This window comes from Grus americana, chromosome 29 (genome assembly GCF_028858705.1).
Source record: "Grus americana isolate bGruAme1 chromosome 29, bGruAme1.mat, whole genome shotgun sequence".
NCBI classification, from domain to species: domain Eukaryota; kingdom Metazoa; phylum Chordata; class Aves; order Gruiformes; family Gruidae; genus Grus; species Grus americana.
In genome coordinates this window covers 341,170-368,240 of record NC_072880.1, presented here as the reverse complement: position 1 = coordinate 368,240, position 27,071 = coordinate 341,170, and the positions used below count along the sequence as shown (strand labels likewise).

The window sequence follows — 27,071 nt, the reverse complement described above, 5'->3', positions numbered from 1 at the left end:
ATTGACTCCCAAGAACACAAAAGAGACTGGACAGAGCTCATACTAGGCTTTGAATTAAAAACAGAGACATACTTAACCAGTGCCACTGCTGCACCCTCATTCTACAGCTTAGACAACACCTACAGAAGCTACTTAGAACCCAGTGGAAAGCTCAATAAAAGTCTAAAGAGACTTTCCAAATTCTCTTCAGTCTCTCTTTGCATATCTGTTAAGTTTCTCAGCTGTAAACATGGAATGATTAGGGGGAATTTGTCTTCAGAAAGTTTTTGTAGTTACTAAAAACATTATACAATACACTGGGTCAGTCGTAAGAAATTTCATTCAGAATTAGTGGAAACCACTCCTGTTGCAAAAGAAAACATTACTGCAAAGAAAACTAATTATATTTCTAAGGTCCACCATCAATATATTCAGACAAAAGCATTTATTTTATCAACACGGTCTGCAGCAAAACCTGCAGAAACCTAAAAACAAACCTGCAGAAGAAATGCTGTTGTGTAACCATAGCATAAAATCTCACCATTTTTCCCTGGGATTTTCTCTAAGAGGTTTAGCAGGATTTGATTAAGTCTTTCTCTCTGAATATGCCGCCTTTCCTCTGGAGTGCACAGCTGCCTCGTGTCGGAATTGCTTTCTTCCACCTTTTTATCAGTCTCACAGGTCTCACTAGAGACTGCCTCTTTTTCTGGCTCCTCTAGGCTAGGCATCTCACTTGAAGCTTGATCTTGGTTTCCTAATACTTCCTCAATAAGTGGAAGAGCATCTTCTTCTTGGTTTAAGTCTTTAATCTGTGGTTTTGAGCGATCTGTTTTCCAGGATGATCTAGCAGGAAAAGAAGGGTTTAGATACCACAGTTTTTCAGACAGTCACCCGGAAAGCCAATTACCAGTGAGTCAAGGGCTTCTCAGTAGGTAGGGGGCTTTCTGGAATCTCAGTCATTTGACTGAATACATGCATTCAAACCCACCAGTTACCATCTATGGGAGGCTACGTTCAGATCATCTTGTTTGCATAAAGTCAAATGCAGTCTTTTAAAAACAAATTGTTTCTTTTTAATTTAAATTTGTAAAGGTTTTTATGTTCCAAACCGGTTGAGCTCTGCACTTACTGATGTTTTTCTGCAACAGTCATGGCTCTTGATGGGTATTTTTAAAGTCTCTAACAGAACTGAGAGAGTGCATTGGCCCTGGCTCTTCCTACAACGCAAACGCGGGCAGTTTGTTCAGGAATCCGTCCTCCCCTTGCGCAGGAAGGCTGGATGCTCTTGTCCTGGGCTCTGCCATCTCCCACGTTCAGCTGCTTCTGCTAACTTTCAAAATGGCTTCTGTACTCTTCCTTACGTATGTTATTAAGGAACACTAAAGTTGCTTCTATATTCTGTTCCTCCTCACTTGTTCCCTTTTATCTCTTTGAAAGTTTAGAACATTGCTTTAAATAATTTAAATTTATTATTTCATAGCACCAAGGGGAAATGGGCAGGAAAAAGAGTGGACACTTGACAAACAAACAAGATTATCTCATCTCTTCTCAGTGAACAATCTGGTAGGTAAGACTCACCTGCCTCCATTTCTCTTGTAGTTGTCTGGTACATAATGAGGCTATAACAACAATAAAGATGATGGTTAATACCAAATAAAATTCACAGTGGAAGGAAGTGCTGGTTTATCTAATATTCTGGAAGTACCAATACAGGACTCACCTACCTGACACTTTGAAAATGCCAGTGCACAGCTGGCATATCTTGCACATCAGACGAATTCAAAGGAGAAGGCACAGTCACATAACAAGGATAAATTAGAGCCAGACCAGACTTATTGTCTGATTCTTCCTATCTGCTAAATAAATTTCAAGCCGTAGACCATCATGATAAAAATCATCTCTGCTTTCTGCACAGCAAAAGTTTGCAACCAGCTCTAAACTTACTACAAAAAACTCTGTTTCCAGGAAGAAAAGTGCTTACTTGCAAAAGATTTGCCAGATCTGATATCTCTGCACTCAGAGACAAAGTAGTGCTGTGTAGGAGGACATGCACAACAAAAAGTTGCTACTTCCATGAATAGGGGAAAAGGAGACATGAAATGAACAGATATTCAGGTGGAGGATGTTACGGGAAGCTGTACTTCATGATTTTGCTGTCTATCTGCCTGCTGTTTTTTTTGATAAAACATCCATTTTCAGTGATAATTGTATATAAAGTAAGCAGTATGTCATTTGATAGAGCAGGGAAATGGAAAGAGGAAAATACTGCTTTTCTGTATTGGGAATCACTATTCAAAGCAATTGCTGAAAAACATTTTTTAAGCAAGTTTTTTACAACACAGTGTAATTACACCAAAGAAAAGAAAGCCTGACACAGGCTAACAAAGTCACATCGGACTATATGTTGTGTGAGTCGCTGAAACGTCTAAAATTATTTTACAGTTGCAGAATTGCGACCAAAAAGCGAATTTTAAGATTTCCTTCGCTCAGGAGTGGCTCAAATGAAACTAACATGTGGATTTCAGTCAGAAACCACAATCTCCAACTTATGCATTCAAGTTATACAACCATTTATTCAACATCTGTTTGCCTTTAAACTGCATATTCTGTCTACAGTCAATTTTGCGTTCCAAGCTTTGTTTCTAGCCAGCTTTTCACCCAGATCATGTATGTTTATATGTCAGCTTCCTTTGGTTTACCAAGCTTCATCCATAAACAGAGAGCCAGGGGCTTTCCAAAAATATGTCCAGTCTTCCAGTAAAGAGTAAGGAAGCTAAGATAAGAAACACTTACTGAAAAGTCTCTCTTGGGTGTGAGTTTCTTGGGGAAGTGGTCAAAAGCATAGGGCTTGGTGCAGACAGGATACCGATTCCGGTGGATCTTGTAGAAGAGATGAGCTGATTTATCAAGACGGTAATCACAAATATATACATCCTGCTCCTTCACACCTTTTGGCCTCCCTGCAGTTTCAAAACAAAGCACATAGGAAAAAAAAATAGTTAATCAGATTCAAGAGGAAACACATGGTATAGCAGAACAAGAACAAGCCATACATAGTGTCAGAGAAGTAGGGGGCTGTCAGAGCTGTTCACTGGGATGGCAGGCATTCATATTTGTTCTCCATGATTCAGAATCGTAATAGTGGACACATTGATAGTTCAATTTAAGAGCAAATCCTGTATACTCTAATCAAATAGTACCCAAACTTTTACAAAAAGTATTATCAACTGCCATCGCTTTGTCTTCCTTGCCCACCACAACCCCACCGTGCTGCTGTCTCTTCAGTACTGGCCCTCTTAAAAGAGAAATCCCTGTTCCAAAGCTGAAGCAATAGTGGTCCCTCAGCTCTGATACCCTGTAAACATTGGCTACTGCCTTTTTACAGCAGTAACTATTATCACACTTCCCAAATTACCAGAAAGGTGTATTATATTTCATTTCTCATCCCATTGAGTTTCCTTACCTTTGCAGTAGGTGTATAGGTCAAGAACACAGCACGTTCCCACCACGGCCTCTAAGGGGATAATTTCATACAATGGCACCCGGAAGAGCTCATTGTGATAAAACTTTCGAGAAGGGGAATGATGTGTTTCATGTGGACGGAAATAATGATGACCAAATGCAAACCGCTCCTCTCTGTTTAAAGGTGTAAAAGTAAGAGAAAGAGAGAAACAGAAGGGGGGAAAAAAAAAAAAAGACTATTTCCATACGCCCATGATACAACTTTACTTAATGCCCTTCACTTAATTTTGAATTATCTATCTTGCATTTTTGCAAAGACTGTGACAAAAAGCAAAGTCATGTGAATTTTACACATTCAACTTTCCCCCTTCAGTAGGTGGAAATACTCCTAGTGTGATTTTTATGAACACAGCAGACTTACTATGCTGCTATCTATGGGGCATATGCATTTAATCATGTTACAGTGGCTTAGCAAGTCAGTGATCGTTAGCGGAACCAATTCAGCTGTCAGTGTGTATTCTCAGCCTATTCCAACAGTGAGGAAAGTGCATCAACTTCTATCTCTTCTCCCTCGCTTAAACCTCCAACCTTACAGGTTTTTACTTCGCAGTTGTGGAGCACAAGCAGAGACAAGCGGGAAATCATCAAGCCTTTGTTACTGAACCATGTTCAGTCCTGCATTTTTAAGCTATGGCAAGACTTCCACAAAATTACTGTGTTTTGACAGGTAGGTATATGGAATGTCTCAAATTCAAAAAATGCCTTGAACATACTTCTCATTTTTCCAGAGTTTTTCAATGCGGAAAATATCGAGTTTCTCCCTGTTGATGTGGGACAGCAGCCGATATGACTGCCGGACAGGGTGTCCATCTGGAGTTCTACGGCTGTCTCGCATCAGGTAAACACAATCACCTGGCAATAGGCACAAAATACACGCCTGTAAAGAACTTTTCACGAGTCCAGCACACCAAAAATACAGGAGTAAATGGTTTCATTAAAACTAACATGACAGAGCTACCTAATGTTGAATTGTACAGAGTGTTGCAAAACCAATGCAGAAATAAGAAAGGTTACCTTGATCATTTTCACAAAAAGCTTTATAGTAATAACTAAACGTAACTTGAATTGTATGTCCAGACTGAAAATAGTAACATGTAATGAATCAATATAAATTATGACAGACCGCGGTGTATGTAACAAAATAAGTCTTGATTAGGAAAATATATAGAAATTAGATATAGCTGCAATGTTTAAATAATTTTTTTTTAAGATTTTAGAGAGAAGTTACTTAGATTATTATTAAGAAAATAAATCATTGACTGAGAAGCCCCAAGCCTTTGATTATCCCAGCAGAACTCAAATAAGATGCATAGCTCAGGAAAGGTAAAAAGAACTCAAAAAGGGCTGAACAAAATTACATTCCTGGCAACTAAAAAGGTCTTTCCGAAATGCAACCCCTAAACAGGTCCCTAAACTTCTAATTATTCATTTCATCCTGTGACTGAATGAACTCTTTAATTTCTCTGCTCTGATCTGTGAAACGACATTATTAGTACTTCCTTTCTGCCCCCCAGACTCAACTGCCACTCTTACTTGCATACTGCATCTTTCTTTGTGACAATGGCCACCATTTTATAGGGTGAAAGTACACTGCTCCGTCCAAAAAGCCTTTCTCCTTTAGGGAAAAAAACTTTAATCAATAATATTCACAAAGAACCTGAAGAGTCTCAGAGGGAGAACATTTGGGAAACTCAAAGTATTACTGAAAATATCGTTGGATTTAGTATATAGTATTTAAAAATCAATTCCATCTTTTCTGTTACATATCTCACAACGAACCTGGGAGATCCCAGGTCATAAAAATTTAAGAAAAGCTACCCTGGGTAAGATCGAAGGTCATGTAGCACAATATGTTAGCCAGAACAGTGGGCTGTAGCAGATGTTAGGAGGAAAGAGCATGGGAATAAGGCAGACATAGGAAAAGCCTGCCCAAGGTGTCCCCTTCAGGCTTGCTTTAATGTCTGCTTCACAGACCTGCAGAGCCGAAGGCTATAGCTGGACCACTGTGCATAAATAGGCAGGGAGTACTCCTTCCTCCAAGAATCTGTCTAATCTTTTTGGAATCATTTATGCTCTTGACCTCTCCAACCTCCTGTTGCAATGCTTTCCACAGTTTAGTTATGCTTTTGTGGAAAAAATACTTCCTATTGTTTAAATAAGTTACCTGCTAAATCCCATGTTTGTTCCCTAATTTCTATATTGTTGCACCTTCCTATGCCAGTGATTTCACAGACCTTTATCATATCACCCTCCACATCACCTGACTCTATTCCCAGCAAAGGTCTTTCACAACTGATTACCCATGTCATCTCGCTTGTTTCTACAAGTAGCAAGATACTCTTTCTGAGATGGGATGACAAGAATAGCACACAGCATGCAAGACAGACACACTGTAAGATTACAGAACGGCACAACTACTTTTTCTGTTTTCTTCATAATAATTCCTAACACTCGTTTTGCCTTTTTGACTCATGCCAAGCATTTCTCTTATGTTTCCATTAAATTGCAATGACTCACGGATTTTTTTTTTCCCCCCTAAGTACACAACTATTTTTGTGTATGTGCAATTACATCTGTTTTCCTTCCATGTATGTTACTGTTATTTAATTAATTAGCAGGCTCAGTCTCTGTTACTTCCACAGCTTCACAGAAAGATGTTAGGGAACCACCGAGTACAATGTGGCCCCAGGTTCAGAACACCTCAGGTTTGCTCTCCCTTAGCTTATAGCCAAATTTAGGATTAAAGTGAAGGATGTGTAATTACATTTTCATAAATATCATCTCATTTATCAATCTTCTATAAGTTTAAAAGATGCTCCTGAGCACTCCTCATACACAAAAATCGCTTTAAAATATTATGTCGTCACCTGTACTCCACCGTTACAGTGACAATACACTGCACTATTAAAAAAATCCTCTGATTTAAACCAGAGATGACGTGGGCCATACAGGCACTGACATCTGCCTACAACCATGACGCCAGGTTTTAAACCTTCTGATATACCAGTATCGCTATTAAACAAATAGAAGCTGAAGTTGTAGGAAGGAGAGATAGAGTTTTATTCTCGCTTAAGTAAAAAAGGGACTGAGGACAGAATGACATAGGCTTGCAGGTAAGCTAGCAGCTCTTTAAGGATTCAGTGTGTATTTGCTGGTGATTAGCCTGCACTCACCCACTGTATCAGCTCTTCTTACTATCTGAACTAAAACTGGGATAACATCATCTTCATGTTACTAAACTACTTTTAAGAAACCCACCTCCCTAATTTCTTTAAGAGACCTGTAGAGGAAAAAAAGTAAGGTACCTGCTGAGAGCAGCTGCTGGCTCCAAGCAGAATGTAAATAAAACCACTTCTTTTTGGCTGTTATTTTAAATTAGCTACTTTCAACTCTTCTTCCCCACCTCTTCAGTGAGAATAAAGCAACTCTAGTACTTACTGTACCTGACTAAAAAATGAGTATTCAGAAAGAAATGTACACGGATACTCTCTTGCCTGAAGGATTAGGAAGCTTGATTTCAATTCCAGTTTATCCAGACGTTACTAACTACTGAAAGAGCTACCCCTGTCTTGAAAAGGGAGTTTATAGCTCTGTGTTTTCAAGGAAGACATGCGACTGCTACTGCTTCTGCATCAGAGATAATGACGTATGACAGTTTCTGGCTATGCGGGGTTTCCAAGATCCATTTTGACTTCTGTTTATCAACTTGCATTGGAAGCAGAACTCCCTGTTCGCTCTGCAGGATGCAACGGACCAACTGATCAGATCTATTTGCATAATCTCCTGGTTTTATGTGTTAGGTAATTTTTGCAGAGGAAGTACGTCTGTAGTATATAACTCAACAACCTCAAGTAGAATTGTCAAGAAATTAAAAAAAAAGTCCTCTAACCAGAGACTGAAGAACCCTCAATTATTTAGAGGGATTTGTTCACAGCCAAGTGTGTGCACTCACACAGTTGGAAGTTTTTCAGCCTTGTTCCTCAAAAACACGAGTTCTCAAGCTCGGAACTGGAAGACAAACTAATTCAACGTCCAGACACAACTCCCCAGCAGCGAGGGTGGACCCTCAAAGGAAGGCAATGGTCTCAAACCCACTTTCAGTCTTTATCACAAGATCAGCCACTGTCTCATACACAACACTGAGGAAAAACATAGTAGTCTACACATAGAGTGACTGCGGGGATGAAGGTCACCATGGTCTCTTTTGCCTTGGAATCTGTAAATTACACGAGCTTTTAGAAAACAGCAGGAATAAAACCCTGTTTCTTCTACTGTCTCCAAAATGCCTGTGCACCTGTATCACAACAAGTTCTATAAGCAGGTGTCACGCCTCAGAACTTTTGGTGGAGAACTTGAGACCAGCAATGAATCCATGAATTTCCCCTTTTTTCCACTGTAGCTGTGCATTCCTTTCTAGCACCTTCCAGGTATACACCTTGCTTAACCTTTTCCCTGTAACTGCAGAGGCATTTGGTGCCTAGCAGAGGCAGTTTGGTCTCCTCTGTCCTCTGCTCATGGTACATGGAGTTCAGCCACATATGGACTAACATTTCTCTAATTAAAGTCACCAAGATCAGATTAGAGGTACATGAGTTAAATGACAAAAATTACCTCAATGCTATGAATGACGGGAAGACGCCACAAAACCCAGCTAAAACACAATCCATTCTAACAGAAAACATAAAAGCAAGTACTGATACAACCCTAGAAAGTGAGTCACTCTCCAGCAAGGAACTCAGCAAAAAACAAATGGCTGAACTCTAGACAGGCTAGACAATGCAGAGCAGCAATGAAAAGGGAACACTGAATGTAAATTCTAGAATCCTGCAAGGTGCATAAAGAATATACTGTTCTTTGACTTTTTTTTTTTAATTCTCCACTTTCCTGAAGACTCTCCCATTCCCCTCTAGCAAACATGCCAACTGATTTTACTCATTCAAGAGCAGTTCTCTTAATAATTATATAGGCTTCTTTCTAACCTTGTACGTATCTGTAGGATGAAATAAAAAAGAATAATAATCAGTGAACTGAATTATGTGGCTGCGTAGCTGCCTCTGAAAGACTCAGGGCTCTGAAGCAATGTCCAGAAAGATACACTTTTGGGAAGGAACAAGCAATAAGCTGGATGTTTTAATGACCATTCTACACTAAAATCCTCAAGGCCCAATAGCGTACTTTGCCTTTACTTCTAAATGTTAACTACCAGAAGTTGGGCCAGCATCTTCCTAATCTGGCCAGGAGGAGAGCCCTATCTGTGCTAAAGGTAATTAATGTTTCTTCATCAACCAGCCTGTGAGAACTCTTACTATGAGTCACTCCCATAATAGCAAAGAGTGCAGCTTTCTACTTGTAAAAAGATAAAAGCATTTCGAACAGGGTGATGCCAGAAATTTCTGTACACTGATGAAAAATCGAAAAAAAAAATCTGATGGAAATCACAGCCGCCACCAGAGTTAGCACATACCTTGGCGCAGCAGCAGATCATCCCGTAATAAGCATATATAATAAACACAGCCAGGCTGGGCATAATGGGGACGAGGAATCATGGGAACCTCCTGGATGAAAAAAGAAAAAAGGAAGGAAATTCTGAGATGCCCACCATAATCAGTGCAAAATGGGGCTGATGTCCTTCTGGAAATATGCAGAAGTGGACAGAGAAGAAGAATTGACACTTAATTGGATTAAACCTAAACCAAGGAAGCTACACTATAAAGTCAGAATCCCACACTGGTCTTGCCAATGTCAATAAATATAAATGCAAGAGCTGCTTTAGTTTCTAACTGTAGTAATGGAGATTTTTTTTTTTTTTTACCCTGTTCACAGATCGAGGTTCACACTGCTCACACAAGTAGTGTTCAACATCAGAATTCACACCCATACAGTCACAGTGCTGCCAGACCTAGAAAAACAGACACAACCCAATTAGAAATTCCTGTGATAGATTTTATTTACAAATTGCATTTTCTCAAAAGTATTAGGGAAAGCAAGAAAACAAGCTTCCCAAAAGAAATTCAAGATTTTCATTGAACTATTTCACACTATGGCAGAAGACAGACAAGATTCCCATGCAACTGTTTGTGTAAAAGCCCACAATTGTTGAAATTAATTCTGTTCGCCTAAAGACAGGAGTTGCTGGTGGTTTCAGAAAAGTGCTAGCTCCTCTATATAGAAATGCAAGTTGCATTTCCTCTGTGAAAACAGAATCTCTCAATTCTTTTGGAGAGAAAATGAAGGTCTGAAGAGGTAATTACTACTACTAGCTACATGGAAACTTCTGGTAAAAGTTCCACTGGTTACGTATCACAGAAAAAGCACCAGGCTTCATTTTGTGTTCCCCCTGCCTCACCATGCACTTTTCACACTGGATCATGAGTCCTTCATCTTTGTAAAGGCCACAAATGCAACGGATCACATCCTCGTCCTTCTCGTGCCCGTTTTCTTTTTCACAGACCGATGTCTCGCTGCTGTCAGCTTCACTTGCTGTTTCTCCCACAATTTCATCAATTTGGGCAGATGCCTCATGGCGAGCATTATAATATGCTTTCCGTAGCCGGCATACATCACGCCCAGTTGGAGATTTTCTGCCATAGTATTTCTGAATAAAAACAAAACAAAGAAACAGGTTTTTGTCCAGGTTCCATGCTTTTGGTGCTTTCCTCCTCCCTGCATGCACCCTTAAAGGTGTCTTCACTAAAGCTGCATCCACTAATGTGGTATTCACCTGTCCATCTATTCCTTACTTTGAACAGCAGGTCCGTGTATCCTACATATGACACGGAAGGACAAAGTACTTCTTCCAAAAGGTACTGAAATTTCTTTAGGTTAGCTATTCATGCATGTTCTTGACCTTCTATCTGTCTGACCTAAGGCACTAAGAGCAAGCTGAAGCACCTGAATGTCTGTTCACCAGAAATGGATCATCCGAAATGGATCATCCCAAGTTCTCTTTCTCTAAAATATTTTTCTTCTTTTATTACTGTAAGTCAGCAAGAACATGAAACTAGGGTATATCCTCCACTGTCTGCGCAATAGCTTTAAGGCCAGGGAGCACCTCACCTCTGCGTTCCGGAAGACTTTCAGCATGTCCCCATCAAAAGCTTCCACAGTTTTGTAATAGCCGGTCAAGATCTGTTTCTCAATTGTGGCAAGGTCCAATGGGTCAGAGATCTTTTCATAATAGTCTGCATTTCTAAAATGGGAATGTATGCACAATGTCATTTTCACTAGCATTTCAAAGCTGTGCAAATCCATTATAGAAAACTGTGGGTTGCTCTGAGAAGCAAGTACTTACTTTTTCTTTGGGGGCAGGTTCAGGAGGGGAGCTGCAAGAGCCTGCCTGGAAGAATCTGTAACAGGAACACACAGTTTACTTGAGTAAAACTTAGAAAAATGAGTAACCAACAATATTCAATCTAGGTTAAAAAAAGACTCTTCTACTATCTGAGGCACAGGGAGTTGAAATGCTTTTGCATTTCTAGAAGTTGGTTGCTGTAACCAGACTACATGTATCAAAATGGAGGATAGTTTCCTTGCAGTTCTGTCAATTGTACTATTTTGCTGAAGCACTGAAAAAAATGAATTTAAAAGGATAGCAACATCTGTGGATTCTGGTGGCAGAGGAGAGAGTTGAGGGTAAAGCAAAGTGATTACTTGTAGCAGGAGGAAAAAAAAAAGAGAAAAAAGAGAAAAAAAGGAGGAAAAAAGAGAAAAAAGAAAAAAGAGAAGAGAAAAAAGAGGAGGAAAAAAAAAAGGGAAAGATTATTTAACATCTTGGAATAAACTCATTTTTTGCTAGTATTTTCTATTCAGAGTCCATTGTTCCAGAGACTGAAAAAGTCTCAATGGAGAATTTTTAGGAGTGTCACCTTCACCTTTATAGGATATGATGCTATCACATATTTCCTTGAAAATCTGTGCTAGGCGGGCAGCACGAGCCACTTCAATATTCTCTTCAGCTGCAGCCAAGCGTCGTGTTCTCACAGAGCGGGAGGTCTGAAGGGCTGAAAACTGGGTCATGAAGACATCTGAAAGAGGGCAAAAAAGAATTATCTCTAAACAAAAAATTAAAGATCAAATCACAGCATCTCTTCCCATCCAGCAACTCCACCACCAATTATTAAAATTAACATGTTTTCTAAGCTACTGTAACAGTAAAAGGCTTCAGTTTCACATTCCCCAAGTTGGCTCTCATGGCTTATTGCTCATCTAAATGGTTAAGCTGGTTTCAAAGTATTTTATGTTGCTGGAGCAAATACAGCATGTCATTGAATTCACCCAAATACTTCCCAGCTTCTCATGTACCCGATAGTGGGGACCAAATCCTGCCTGGCTGTGAAGATTATGGTCCTATGAAGACAGTGCTATTTCTGGAGCAGGATTAATACATTTTTTTCTGATAGTCGTATTTTGTCCCATTCCCATAACTGACTGCATTTTTGTTCCCTAAAGGCCTGAAATCGATTGAATTATGAGGATAAATGACAATTTTCAAAGTCAGCACAACTATTTCTGGTCTAGGGATACAGAAAGAAAACAGCCCTTCTCTGTAAGGGTCCAATCATGGAAAATGTTAAATATCATAAATCCTCCTCTGATAAACCACTCTTGATGAAACACAAGACACGACAACTTCTACCAGGACTTGAGAGACATCAGGGCTGCTGGAGGAACACAAACAAATCCAGCAACCAGACACACGGCTTACAGCATACAAACTTCTCGTTCTTAAGAAAATACCATTAAGTGTTTCAGAGGAAACTGCAGAATCCCATAATGCAAAAAATACACTGAAACAGAACAGCTTCTGTCTTACCCTGCTATATGTCGCAATAAGGGCATACATACACGAACATATATATAGGTATTCCCTGTAGGTATTACAAAAGGTAAATCGATCTTGTAGTAACTCTACATTTGATTTATACACAGAGCTTATGTAAACTTTTCATGGGCATGTCATATAAGTTCTGAAAATAGCAACCTGAGGAACCCGTTTTGGTCTCACCAGATTTAATATTGCCATCATCCCGACAGATTCCATTCCAGCGGTTGTACAGTGATGTGGTATGGATACTGTCACTGACATGCTTCACCTCCTCTTGTTTCTGTCGAATCTTTTCCCAGTTTCGTACCAAAAATACATGGTGTTTTAGCACAAAATTCCTACAGAAATTAGAAATGCATTCAAGAATCACCTTCATACTGTAAAATTAATTCATTAATGCGGGGAAAAAGACAGATATTCAGAGGTATACTTCTGATGTCAGCAGAGAGGAATTCCACTCCAGCTGGTTAAAGGAGAACTAAGAACCACTTACTCAGACATTTCACGATGCCCTAACTTATAGGAAAAAATAAGTAATTTCGACATTTGCACAACACTCCATTTCTGAGGAAAAACCCACTGAAATCATTCCTTACCTTTCTCTGTTAGACATGGGCTTCATCTGAAGCTGTGGTGTCAGCCTTGTTGGCGCATTCACACTTTCACTGGGTTCCTCTGGGATGTGACCCCTCTGGAAAACAGATCATTCTGATAGACAGGAAAAACTGCGCCAAGAACTTAGCAAAGCAGTAAAAGTAGTTCCTGAGACAGAACCTGTAGTATTTCTCTGAAGTTTAAAATATACAAACACACAGTTTTTTGGTCTGATGGCAGACACTGATTTTCTATTAACCTTTATCTATGAAAAAAAGCTACTACTTACTCTCTTCTTTAGTTTGTGCTTTGACTTCCTTTTCTCTTTTGACCGTCCAGGCCTTCTGTGGGTGCTCACAGGCTGATTGCTTTTGCTTGAAAGTCCATTCATTCGTTGACTTTTACCCCCAATTATTCCTCTGCATTTGTCAAAACCACACTTGCAGAGTTGCTTTGGGGAAAAAAAAGAAAAAAAAAAAAAAAAAAAAAAAAAAAAAAGAAAAAAAGAAAAAAAAAAGAAAAAAAGAAAAAAAAGAAAAAAAAAAGAGAGAAATTATTTTAAATAAAGCCCAGAACACTGAGAATATCTTGACAGGTTATAAAGAACCTGTTCTGTCAAATACGACACAATATGTTTTGTTAATCGACCTTCAACTTTACAGAACTGTTTGTCCTTGGTGAGTTTTTTCAAGGTCTTGCACTGTGATCCTTACCTGCTTTTCAACATTAAATGAATGAAAATTGTAGTCGTAAGTCAATTCAGTACCAGCAGGCATGTCTTTAAGTGCATACAATCCAATCCGGTAAACACCATTAACAGACCTGCAGGGAAAATACAGTAAAATATTCCCAATAATTAAAAAGAAAATTGTCTTTGTCCACATAGTGGAAGTGTTAAGAGACAGGAAGCAACACTTCTGCTGTGCCCTGGATTATGCTTGTTCTTCATTTGTACTGTTCTCTTGTTTATCTCTTACAATAAACTTGGAAAGCCAAAAAAGTGAATACTGTATTTACAAAGAGTAGGAAGTTGTGCTTCAAATAGAGAAGCTACAAACTATATTGGCTATCATGGCAGATCTACTTATCAACCGCCAAGACTCAGGCCCTCGCCCTAAATTCAAAGCTTATGCTGAACATCGTATCTCATTTCACAAAATGCACTAAAATTAGTTGCCTCTCCAAATCTTTTACTTATTTTTTTGTGTTCGATTTTAAAATTTAAAACTTGATTACTATTGCTAGAATTACCTGAGAATCACAAGCTACTCTGCTTTACTGCCACCACAGCTGGTTCCTATTACGACCATCTGCTATTTCACTGTAAGTTACTCGCTAAACATTTCTCAGAAGTACTTCCTACTAGTCTGGCACTGGACTTCTTCTGATAACATAGTACTGATATGACACACACTGTGCTGAAATCAGACTACTTTCCTGTTTGCCTGCTTTAAAAAAAAAATATTTCAATTGCCAGAAGGAAAGAATATATACATATAGATTATTTTTACGGCATTACTTATGCTTCAAAATTGGTAGCAGGTAATAGTATGACAAACAACAATGTTGGATTGGCCTTGCCAGAAAACTTAGATCCTGTCTCCAAAACGTCCAACACTTGAAAACATTACATTACTTCTCTTGTGCAATGTAAGCATGACAGTAAATATTATTTATACTGTTCAGCTTGAGTCCCCTCCCTATTTTACATCAGATTCTCTTAGATGATCTGGTTATCTACATCTTAATCACTGGTATACCAGTCTTCCAGTAAACAGAATATATTTTTCTTACCATTTCTGCATTTCACAGTTAGGATTACAGCTGTGGTTGATAAAACGAGCCTCATTGCCCATACGATAACTATCTATCACCATTCCACTGTCTAAATTCAGGCAGTAATGATCACTGTGATTATGGTACTGTTCAATCATCCGGTTCCTAGGAAGCAACACAGGAAAGTTATTTGTGATTCTGCTTGTTGCTGCAAAGTAAACAGGGAGTAAGATAGTAATTGCGCATTCAAGAATTCTGAGAGAGGGTTTTGAAGAAGAAGTAATTATAATCTTTTATATTTTATAGAACTGTACACCTAGAGACGGAGGAAAACCATTATTATACCTATTTTTATAAGTCAAGGCCATTGACAGAGCTTGGATTAGAATTTAGAAATTTGCTCTTCTGGAATGCTCCCTTTTGGGTTCTCCAGACTATTTGTATACATTTCATGTTGATAACCTGTGTATGGAAGAGAAAATGCAAGTATATATTCTTTGGTGTGTATATGTATGCATGGGTACAACAATCAGCCTCTCCCTTTCATTATATGGGACTGGACACAATGGAATTATATCCATTGATTACAGCTACCTCTTTTTAGCAAGAGAGCAACGGTAACAAGAGTCGGTTGTGTTAGCAGTTATCTCTGCAGCAGGATTGCATTTGTCTTCTGACAGAGCTCTGAGAGTAACAAGTACATCCCTCCAATCTCAATTATCCTGCGATGCTATGTAGTTAACAAGACTACAATGTCTTTCTTTCATTGGTTATTAATGCTCCCACTTGTTCTTTTTTCTTCATACCTATCTGCAAAAGCTCCTTTCCCTTCCTGCCCCATTCTGCCCCTCAATTCTATCTTGCACAGTTCAAATTCTGCACAGTACTCATAATTATATCAAATTCACATTCACTTGTGGCATTTGCCATTTACGGAGCAGATGTGGCAGATGATGCATTCCAAACACTAATCATTCCTCCCTATTTGATGGTGAAAAACTTGGTTGATCAAAAAAGCTGAACTCTAAGCCTTGCTTCTGGTGGCTGTGACCAGAAAAACATGCTTTTTTTTCCCCCCTTACCCTCCCCTTTGTTTCTAAGGATTTCCCAGCAATGATAATAGATGCTAAAGTCATTTATTGAGCCTTTCATGCTAAAGCAGCAAATAAATATGTCTACCTGAATTCTTGCTCACTAACAACTTCTCCCAGATATTCAATGATAAACTGTCCTGCTTTCAGGGGTTCTTTGGTACGAATACCCCATCCTTTCTCCTCAGCCCGGAACCTTTCCAGGCACTGCACCCATTCATGCCTCTGTATCCGCTGATTACAACACTGTTCACCGCAAGGGCAGGTGTTTGGTGAACACTCTGCAAAGATCATCCTAAAATAAAAAAAAAAAAAAAGAATGAATGAATGGCATACTTTTAGATCTATCATACAAGAAAAAAAAAGAAAAAAATTCCTCCATTAGAACAAAAATTCTTTAATAACAAATGCTTCTTGTTGCGAGGTATAATTCACACACAGATTCACAGTCAGGCGCTCACTGCTATGTGAAGAGCAAAATGGAGCTTCTAATGGGATCTTTGTCTGAAGATGTGGGGGAGCATACGTGCAGCAAAATTTACCCTGTACGCTCTGTAACAATACTTTTATTACTGGGCTTGCATCCAGCACAACTCTTTCCTTAAAGATATTATTAATTGGTGTGAAATAATACATTTATTGAAATTCTCTTATCATAGTCAGTCAACCTAGTTCTAACCTGTTAAGACAGTCTTCCACACAGCCCTTGCCGTCACCATCATCTGGTTTCTTACAATTGCAGGTTGTGGCCTCATAGCCAGAAAGAGGCTTGACATCCACATAGACATCTGGAGAAAAAAAACAACAACAACAACAAAAAAACAAACCCAAACAGGGAAAAGAATTCTTTCCAGGTGAAAAAACAGAACTATTTATCTACAATATTTTCATTCCAATTGCATAAAGCAAAAAGAGAAGGTAGAAGTGTCTTTGGTAGGATGAAGAGCATGACAGAAAGGAGGGGTGTCATGTGAAAATTGCAGTTAACACATTTTAGTAATAAGATTTTACTTACTAGAACGGATTTTTTTATAAAGTGGGACATCTGGCTTTTTATACAACTAAAAGGAGAAGAGAAACAAAATTTTAATACATTGCATAAATGCATCTGTTATTCAAAAGAATCAGGGAGATTATGTTCTGTCCATACGTAACAGTTTTGTAATCATTACTAGAAAATACATCTGCATTCTCTTCTTTAGGCTCAGACTACATTAGCAAACAGGTCACAAGAAGTACCTGAATAAGTAGAACCTAGGCTTAATGAGTTAGCTGAGCAGTTTTTCTAACATATTGTTTGTTCTTCCCATACTATCTGAACAGAGCATTATGGATATCAGAGGACAGACTATTCTGAACAATGCTGTTCTTTTCAATACTGAAGAGTAATTATTTAAAACTACTTAGGAGAAAGCATCTTTGGTGGAATTACCATATGCTGATGCTTAAAAAGGTGAAAAGGAAAAATTAAGGTGCTTATCAAAACTGTGACTGCAGGTAGGAGCCAAGAAAAATGCAGATTCATCTACTAATTAGAGAAACTTCCTCTGCAGATGGGGATGACTGGAGGGAAAAGGGAAGCTCAGATCACATTTCATAACCATATATATTCCATCCTTTCAAACAAGCTTTAAGGAATAATTTCAAATTATTACATATTTCCCACACATTTACTGCATGAATAGCCTTCCCTCAGTAACGTGCATGGCAGATAGGCACTGTACAAACTATACAACCATAGTACAAACAAAACTACTCTGTCAGGGTTCTTGATATTCTAGGTAGATATGGAAAATATTGAGGAAATAGATCTCATATTATTTATGTAATATTGAATAGATAAGATAGGCAGATGTAAGTAATCTTCAATACATGGCAAGAAACTGTCTTCTGCTGAAATGTCAACAACGATCACTACTTTAAGATTAGATTTTGGTGGTATTACAAAGAGTAGTTGGAGCCACAACCACCTGGGAATTTGTGTTGCTCATTTACACGCTTAAGTTACATGTCTGAGAGCGCTTTCCTGCAGTAGAGCTGGGGACAGATTTACCCTCCAGCCTTAAATCCTGTGTTAAATCACTTGGTGGAAACTTCTCAGGGAAAAAATATTCCTATTTTTAGGTTTGCACATATTTAAAGCTCTTTGAAAAGAATGTGACTGTTAAACAGCTTCTCTTCTTTCCTCAGTATGAAAATTTCAGCTTGCAAGTGAAAAATAAATTCCACTCTGCTGGGATTGATCCAAGAAAAATAAGGCCTGAAATTTCTCAGTGCTGTTGGCAGTACATCTGAATTCTCCTGAGGCGTGTCTAAAACAAGATTATTGCAGAAAGCAGGCACACTACCAAAATAAAAGTCTGAAGCAAAATTAATTACTTTTTTCAGCAGAAACCCATAGGATTGCTATTTTGCAAGAGATGGAATAACGGAGATTATTCACATTAGAAACACATGCAAATCCTTTTTTCCCCTCATACAGTGGCAGCAACAAGAATATTCATCAATACATAGGATACATAAACACAGTTTTCATGTAAGAATCCCGCTATTTTCTAAGACTTCTGATCACAATCTTGGCAACCAGTAACTTTTTATCTTGTACCTGATTGTGTTTCCACTGCCAGAGGATGTCGTAAGGCAGCTGGAAGTCAATTCTCTTTTGTCTGAGATACTTTCCTGAAACAAAAAGGTTTGTAAGTTGCACACACTCATATGCACATATCCCCAAGAGGAAAAAGGGCTGCTCCTAGGCACACCGCCAAATTCTGATGGGGCCTCTCGATGCCTGAAACCCAAAAAGGCAGAAGAGCAGAATCCTCCCAGAACATTTAGTTTGTTAGTGGCAAGCAGAGGGAAGAGCCCTCCACAATGCTGCCTTTTGCATTCTACTCTGTTGTCGTAGTCAGGTTTAAACCTTTACTGACAGCGAGGAAAGCTGCTGTCTTAGATGCGAGATGCCTGGTGGGGCAGGAGGCAGAGGGGAGCTGCCCTCTGCTTGGATGACTGACTGTTACGGATGTCACTGAACTCCGGCAGTCACAGCAGAATACTTCAAACCCTGCTGGTGCTCACCCAGGAGGGGTCACTGAACGTGAGCTACTGAAGGGACCACAGCAGATAACTGACAAAACTGAATACAACCCTGCGCTTTACAGTAAACACTAGTAACTTCTGTGGAGGAATCTCAAAGCTGACGCTTTCTCCTGAGCTTTTCTGCATACACATGAACACAATGAGTTAACACAGAGAATAAATAGGCATTAAAAAATTCTGCATGCACGATTCATGCAAGATGGTAAATCACACTGTTGTACTCAAAGAAACTGGATTAGTTTTAAAATAGTATCCAAGCCTGTTCCTATGACCTTTACCAAAAGAGACTTAAGAACGAATTCAGACTTGGCAAACATATACTTAAATGTTTCGGAAAGACTTCAAGATGATCTGTATTTTCAGCAATAGCTGAAACTCGTTTTAGACAGGAGTTACTACTTTCACTGCAGATCTCATCTCTAGTCTAAAATTTATTGTCACCCCTAACCTGTTCCCAAAAGGAGGAAACCAACCCATTACATTCTTTGTTAACGTAAGACCTCAGGTCAGACACAAGTACTAAGTTAGTTCTAGCCAAATTAACATGTTCTCTTATCATTTTGTTGGAATGTCACAAAATTGCAGCAAGAAGAGTGACTAAGGATGAGACATCAGTCCCATGCCTGATTTTCGCAGCTTTTCTGAACGTTAACAAGTGTCTTTACGTTCCTCCAGCAATAGTCTGTGGTTTCATGTAAATTCACACACATACCCTCACCACTGGAAAATAAAAATTGTAATGTTTTCCTTACAATTTATCCCTAAATTACTTTTCATTTTCAATGCTTTATTCATCCATAGCAGGTTCCAGGAAAGAGCTAAGTCTGCCGGGAATTCGGTTTCACTTCTATGACCTCAGCGGGCGAAACAAAAGGTGCTTTCAGGTGCCCTGGCACTGTGCCTGGAAGGTCCCTCCAGCCCTTGCAAGCGGGCACCAGTGCAGTCACCTGGCAGAGTCCTAAACCTCGTAACTCCGCTCTGCAGTTAAACCACTCTCCAGCTACCCAACACGGAGTAATCGAAGAAGCTTTATCGTCAGCGCAGCAGCTTGTTTGTGTCTGCTAGCACAAACAGACATGGGGCTGGGGCCTTGTGAAGAGAAAAGAGAGCAGGATCGTGGCACCGCAAACTGAACCTGAGCGTCCCGACAGATGGTTCGGTTGTGCAACAGTTATATGACCCAATTCAAAAAGGAATTGAGAAAGGTCATGATTTTGAGAATTTAAATTAACACCTTCAGTTCTGAAACCTGTTTTGCAGTTACTGATTCACACAGACCTGTCGAACTGCCTGCTGTTACCTCTCTGTGAAAGTCAAAGTCGTGTATGGAGCAAAAAGTTCAGTTAAAGAAGACAAACCAATTAAACGTTTGTATTTAATGGGACAAATATTCCTGCTGAACAATGTGGAATTTCCCAAACTCTCTTTGCACAACAGTACTCAAAGTAAGAAATCATAGCACTTAAAAGCTGGAACAATTACCTGAAAAATAAATCAATCTTGGTTTGTCCTGGGAAATGACATGAGCTACAAAAACATTAGCCTGGGAGTCAGTGGCCATTCCCTCCAGGCAGTGCGGTCCACTGGACTGGACTTGTGAACAGCACCTTGGAACTCCCTGAGTTCTACACGCTCATGCCAGCCTTAGGTGATGGCTTCCTTCTGGAGAAGGCAAAGAGAAGCCCTAAACCTCATTTCTGTCCTACCTGCAACCTCAAAATGGGGATGAAATAAAAACTTCTATAATAGCTAAGTTTTTCATTCTTCCTCACTATTACCCATGCTTGAAGACAAACATCATTAACTGCATGGGGAATTTATTATTGCATGCTTAGTTTTTGAGGTTTAACAAGTGGTCATAATTGTCTCTGGCTATTCTACTGTTATACTAGTTTGAAAAGAAGACTACTGTACTGCATTTTAGCAAATGTATTATGGCAGTTAAAGCAGGTTTTAAACTAGATTGGTATTTTCTTATGGTAAATAAGAGAACAAATCGAGAACGAAGTTCATGCAGGAAAAAAAGCCTCTCGAGTAAAACTTTTGCACTGAAGAACACAGAAAGATGAGTATGACCTTTGGCAAAGTTCACTTGTTGAAAGACAGGAATAACCTGGCAAGGCAGTAAAATAAAAAAAGAAAAACGGGAGAGAGGCAGAGAGATTGTGAAGTCCAAACAGATTACTTCCATGTCACCCAAGTGCAGTACTTCTTTCCCAACAACTAAACCACATATGAAGTACCCACCAACATGAATAGGGGCTGGAAACAATCCATGCTCATGCTCTCCAGGAGTGTACTCGAGCTTTTCTTTCTTTAATTGTATAAGGCGGCTCTTCGGACTGTGGAAAACAGCAACAACAACAACAAAAAAAATCAGAATGAGGAACACCTGCCATTTGCAAAAAACACATTTTCTTTTTTAATTAAGGCACGAATGTCTAGACCATCAGGCAAGAGAACAGTAATAGAAATGGCCAAAAAAATTGATTTCCAGGTTGCTTGCCAAATACACTTATCACGTTCATTTCAAAACTTGTGATTTGATTTTTCTCCATAACTACTATTCAGGTAACACCTAATGGGACACCATCAACTTTAAATTCCTAGTATGTGGTATATAAGTAATAACTAAGATTACAAAAATAAAAGAGGATCAACAAATCATATCTGATATTGCTGGCTTAGGTATTTGACAGGTTATACATGTATAGTGCCTGCTTTCCTAATTTGCTAAGGGCAAACATTCATGTACTACTCCAGAAGGCTGTTCATCAAGAAAAGCAGGAAAATAACTGAAATCAGAGTTAAAAAAGCAAGGAGATGCCCCCTTTACAGAAAGAAGAAACAAGAATATGAGATAAGAATGGTTGCATGGGTCAGGCTGACGTCAAACCACCTAGCTCAGTAACCTGTCTTTTATAAACATCTCCTCTTGGCTACTGACAAAGTATGGCAAGAAAAAACTGATGTGGTTATATTTAGTACTGCAGCCCTGCAACATTCAGAAGAGACTTCTAAATGTTAAATATACCAAAGATTAAAATTATATTGAAGCCTATAGAAGTTCACTGAAGATTTTTTAAGGGGTTTATTTTAATAACTGGACATACAACTGAAAGCTGACAATAAAAAAATGTGATACTGATCACCTAGTGAATGGAAAATGCAAGTTAAAAACAAATTTTGAGATACAGATATCAACAACTGTAAATAATTACTGAAGGTCAGAAACAGAACTGATGGATTGCAGTAACTTCTGGTTCACATACTCTTCTAACGCTTTCTGGATTTCTGGTACTTATTTCAGAAGTATAACAAGTTACTAAATTTTAGTGAAATTAAAAGCTAAGGCATACTGCTAAAACAAAGGCTCTGTTGAGCTAAATGCTGTATATACTCTTCATTAAACAACTCTCCCTTTAACAGAGTTATATGGCAAGGCTGTAGTTATTATGATATACTTGCATTTAACTCAATGTCTACAGGTGGACATACAGATCTCCTAATCAAAAAGCAGTTATATTCTCTCAACTAATAAAGGTTATGGTTTTTAAATAACATGACTCTCTGTTTACTGATGACAGGAATGAATTTCATTTGCTTTGGCAAACAGATAGCTCCTTTGCCCACCAGGCAAAAATTGTATTCTAGAGAGGATTAACACCCCACCCCCCCCCAAACCCTCCCCCAAACCCCCCAAGCCCCAACTCATCCTTTCAAGTTGTGCTGCACTGAATCACTACGACTTGCAAAGAAAGGCCATAAAGCAACTACTTACAAGACCTGGAAAGCAAGTTCTTACCAAGAGGAAAAGGAAAGGTATTTTGAAAGGGCAAAGTATGAACCTCCATTTCCAAGAGGCAAGCAAATTCTTGAACCAAAGGCAGAGAAAAAAGGAAAAACATTCAATAGAAAGGTGACTTAATTCAAGACAAATGTGCACCCTTTAATGCCCATATATTCAGTGGAAAGAAAGCCAATGGAAAAATAAATTATGGTAAATAAACTGCAAGGAGGAAACCAGTGTGGAAAGGAAATGCAGAAGGCAATTATCGAAAACCACAAAATATAACATGAATTTCTTCAGGCACTGCAGACACACCCATCTTAGACCTAGTCACAAAGAACACTGGGTAAAGCACCTACTCTCTTTTCCTTCCAAACACAGCCATGAAGTATTGTTAGAGGCATGGAAAAAATTGTTAGGACAAATCAGTAAGCTGAACAAAGGCCATCGATACTTTAGGGATTTCAGATGGAAAGGCTGAGATGTCAAAATAAAGCATAATTGGTCACAAAAAAGGGGAATATACTAAAATGATCAAGTATAAACAATACACACAGTTTTATAAATACCATGCCAAAAAAAAAAAAGCCTCATGAATTAAAAAAAACCTCTCTACACTATCAAGAAAAGGTCTTTATTAACAGGCCCACACATTCCCACTAGGAAGACAATGAGCTATTTTAGGCTGGGATTTCTGGGCAGGCACTAAAGATTTTGGTTTTGTGTTTAGCCACTATGAGAAGACCTCTCCCTTTCACTTTGCTGAGGCATGCCGGTAGCCTTGCAGCAGCTTAAATTCAGCGTCAGGGCCCCGAGTGTCCCCAACACACCTTTATGCCCTGACCAGCCTCACGGGGGGCTTCCACCCACCCACCCTGCAGATCCATTTACGCTCAGTCCAGCCTTGTGGGTGCAGCCATCTCCAGCTCAGCCATGGGAGCTGTGGGTCTGCTGGCTGAGCCGTGCACTGGCTTCCTGGCGATCCTGGACTGTGCCTGACCCCGGTTACCATCACTAGACCTGATCCTGACCTGCAGGTTGACTTCCCCACTTAACCTTGGTCTGCCTCATCACCACAGACTGGTCTGGCAATCTGGACCTTGGCTGACACTGGGTACCACTGCTCTGTCTGCCCGACTCGCCTCACTCAGGGCCGGGGCTGTGGGACTGACAACAGGTTTCCTTTGCTACTGCTCAGATTACGTTCTGTTCATCTCTTTTTTTTAACTAAGCTGGAATACTTACTAGCTAGATACACTTTGCTACAGATGGCGCAAGTCGCAGGAATTCCCAGGACTAAAGTGACTGTCCTTGCCTTCTCCTAGAATGCGACTCTGTGCTGCTATCAAGGACAAGTACCTGCTCATTTTCATACCACGCTCTTTAAGATGTTTCCCTCAATGATTGCTGCAGCCAAAAAGCAAAAGATGTCTCCAGAAAGCCAGGATCACTCCCTCCCCTTTTCAAGCAACCCAGTTAGAACAGGGTGAGACCTCACCAAGAATCACAGAGAAATGATACCTTCTATCGTTTCAAGTTAGCATACTGTCAACCGTAAGCTGGAGGAGTACATTTCTGATTGCTGGACAGACTGAAACATAAGCCTGGCTAGATAAGAAATGCTTCCCCTCTATAACCCACTGTCTAAAGTTCTTTGGTTCAGTTTCTGTGGGGACAAAATGTAAAATATGCATTTTGTAAACAGTCTGCTTACCAACAACAGACTACCCTGGCCTCTCTTTGCAAGCTCCCTTTAACAGAGCAATGGCAAAATGATTCTTTTGCTGAAGATGAGAACATTTCGTACCATTGTGCAAAGGCTGAATGTCAGGTTTAGTCTCAGAATGTCAGTCCAAAGCCTTAGGCCAATTAAGAATGGAATGAAGAACAGAACCAGAGTCTTCTTTCCTGTGTACCTCCATTTCTCTCCACCTCTCTCCTTCCTTCCTTTCCGATATGGTGTTCCATTTCTGCTCCCCCTCACCAGCTTCTAGTGTCTTCTCCCTACACTCTTACCATGTTGGCTGGGATTAGTTCTCTGTGGAACGCACAATTACATTTTTGAGGCGTGGAGCCCAATTTTCTCTCCGAGACCATAGTTTGACAAACAAAAGTCAGTGTAAGCTGGCTTTGATGCTCCCCACCCTCTGCTGGCATAACATAACTGTTGGTATGACTGCAAGGTTAACTGCGCCAGGAAACCTGCTGTGGAAGGCTGGATTTGATCTGAATCACTATCCTAGCCTTGTTCAGCTGCCCTGGTCATCATGATGGGACAAAGGGAGGGACAACACAGGGACAGGAATAAGCCACAAAGGTGAGGAGAAAGTAAAACTGATTCCTTTAGTGCCATGTCAGCTTATGCCAACCTAAAGCATTTGCTGAACTGCAATCTTAAGACCGTCATTTTAATTCAGCTGGCTGACTTTTCAATAGGTTTGCTCCTAAAACGTTCAATTACCTACCCTGAGTCACCCTGCAGCTCCAAAAACTCTAACATCAGCAAAATGGAGGCACTGTAGGAGCAGTGTGCCTATCACATGGAAACACCATGTCCCAGAAGAACAACAGGCCTGCACTGAACTACACTGTGCAACCACAGTCTTTGAGCAGCTACGGGTACCTAACGACGGGTAAGATGCAATTCAGTGCTGATCACAGCAAATTCTATCAATTATACTTCTGCAACGAGGACTTATATTTGTTCTTACTCATAAAAATCATGTATTATATAAAATACTATATTTCCCTAAACAAGATACAATATTTTGATTAATAATTAATTGTTACTAAATTTCTTTGGTGAACTAGACTTCGCACTCGTCTAGGAAAGCCACTGCTGGGTAAATAGATAATGACTCCTGTACAAAATCTTCCGTTGTTCTCAAAGCTGCAGTTTTGTGCAACCACACAGCAAACTCCTCCAGCAAAAGATCTGTGTAATTCTTCCAGTGGGAGCTGAGGATTCTGGAACACTCACGTGGAGGTTAACATCAGATCAGCTAATGCTGTCTACAAAATTACATTCGGAAATTGAGGTAGAACTGCAACTGACTCCAGAAACCATTCCTCTTATTCTTAGTTCATTTGCAAGGAATCCAAGTCTGAGCTTTCTTTGCTGTGTTTTAATAAAAGTTCTAGATCAAGGTGAATTGGAGGCAAATCGTACAATTCAAGTGGCTGCAGAGAAATAATGCAGACTTTTCTCTTTTAAACAGCAGACTAAAACTGGCACTGACATGACAAACATTTTCTGTGCTGCTGTTTAGCAGTCAGATAGGACTGATCTAGAGGGAGGCTGTAAATTTTAACAGTAAACCTTTCACTACTTCCTATGTTCTAGTGACGTTTAGGAAGTATTTCAGAAATATCCAATAGAGAAGGAAAATGTTTTTTATGACAGTCCCTGCAATCGAATACTGCAAACAGAAATAGAGAAAAACGGCGAGTACAACACCCATTAACAGAGAATGCAGAGTGTTTAATGGAGACAGTGATAACGCTTAACTGTACCATCACTAGAGGGTGCCGTATGATTAGAGAGTTGTGTTTTTGTTCTCAACTAAGATCATGTCTTCATACTTATACAGCAGGCAGTTATCAAATAATAGGCTAACAACATGAACTTCTGCTCTCCTCTTGCACTGACTGCAGTAGAACTGGAACAGCAAGTTAAATCAGCAGAAAATTTAATTATAAAAAAGTGACTATTGTTCTGCTGATGTAGTTTGCTGAATGAATTTAGTAAAGAAGAGACCCAGTGCCAGCATGAAGGAATGGTGGGATCAGCCCTTCAAGCTGCACCTTGCTGTAAGACAACTAAATTGAGATGGCTACAGTTCTGTCCTTGCCCAGCTATGCCTTTCCAGGCCTTGTTTCAGTACCAAACCACCATGCAGAGAGGTAGTTCAGGCTGGGTAGGCAGCATTTCCTCCTTGGTAGGGTAAAATTTCCTCAATGTTCTTAAGCAGCTCATCACAAACATCAGTATCAGTGCAAGGGAAGGACTTAGGATGTGGAGTGACAGGCAAAGGGGAAGACCACATCGGACCTCTTTAAGCTTCCAGGGAACTGCAACACAAAATGTGATGGAAGAGGGAGGGTTGAAGTAGAGCTCAGCGTTGTCATGGCCTTCTCCAGGGTGGTGAACTTGATTCCATCATCATCCACAATACCTACAAACCTTGGCTTTTACTTTCTGTATTTTCAAATGACATGTTTGCTTACTGTCTATGAAATAAAGGTCCACCATTGGCTGACTAGGTCTGACAATGTAATGAACATTTTACAGTACAGAAAAAGACTCTCTCAGGTCCCCTCCTAAGGTGACAGACCTAATTTTAATGCTAGAATATTTGAATGTCACATGATTGTGTATACCAATGACAGAACATCCAAA

General features: G+C 39.6%; 1 protein-coding gene across 5 annotated transcripts in view; it reads right to left on the bottom strand.

Moving 5' to 3' along the window:
- ASH1L (ASH1 like histone lysine methyltransferase) overlaps positions 1–27,071 on the bottom strand; it is a 64,785-nt gene that overhangs the window by 1,262 nt on the left and 36,452 nt on the right. For all 5 annotated transcript variants that reach the window (XM_054806052.1, XM_054806054.1, XM_054806053.1 and 2 more), the window contains 21 exons: positions 21,130–21,224; positions 18,392–18,465; positions 16,802–16,847; positions 16,466–16,574; positions 15,875–16,081; positions 14,714–14,860; positions 13,633–13,741; positions 13,209–13,370; positions 12,922–13,016; positions 12,506–12,663; positions 11,373–11,525; positions 10,793–10,847; positions 10,558–10,690; positions 9,848–10,096; positions 9,314–9,400; positions 8,966–9,056; positions 4,215–4,353; positions 3,443–3,615; positions 2,773–2,939; positions 1,558–1,598; positions 521–822 (listed from right to left, as the gene is read on the bottom strand). In XM_054806052.1, the coding sequence (XP_054662027.1) occupies positions 521–822; positions 1,558–1,598; positions 2,773–2,939; positions 3,443–3,615; positions 4,215–4,353; positions 8,966–9,056; positions 9,314–9,400; positions 9,848–10,096; positions 10,558–10,690; positions 10,793–10,847; positions 11,373–11,525; positions 12,506–12,663; positions 12,922–13,016; positions 13,209–13,370; positions 13,633–13,741; positions 14,714–14,860; positions 15,875–16,081; positions 16,466–16,574; positions 16,802–16,847; positions 18,392–18,465; positions 21,130–21,224 (2,792 nt within the window). The remainder of the gene's footprint in view (positions 1–520; positions 823–1,557; positions 1,599–2,772; positions 2,940–3,442; positions 3,616–4,214; positions 4,354–8,965; positions 9,057–9,313; positions 9,401–9,847; positions 10,097–10,557; positions 10,691–10,792; positions 10,848–11,372; positions 11,526–12,505; positions 12,664–12,921; positions 13,017–13,208; positions 13,371–13,632; positions 13,742–14,713; positions 14,861–15,874; positions 16,082–16,465; positions 16,575–16,801; positions 16,848–18,391; positions 18,466–21,129; positions 21,225–27,071) is intronic.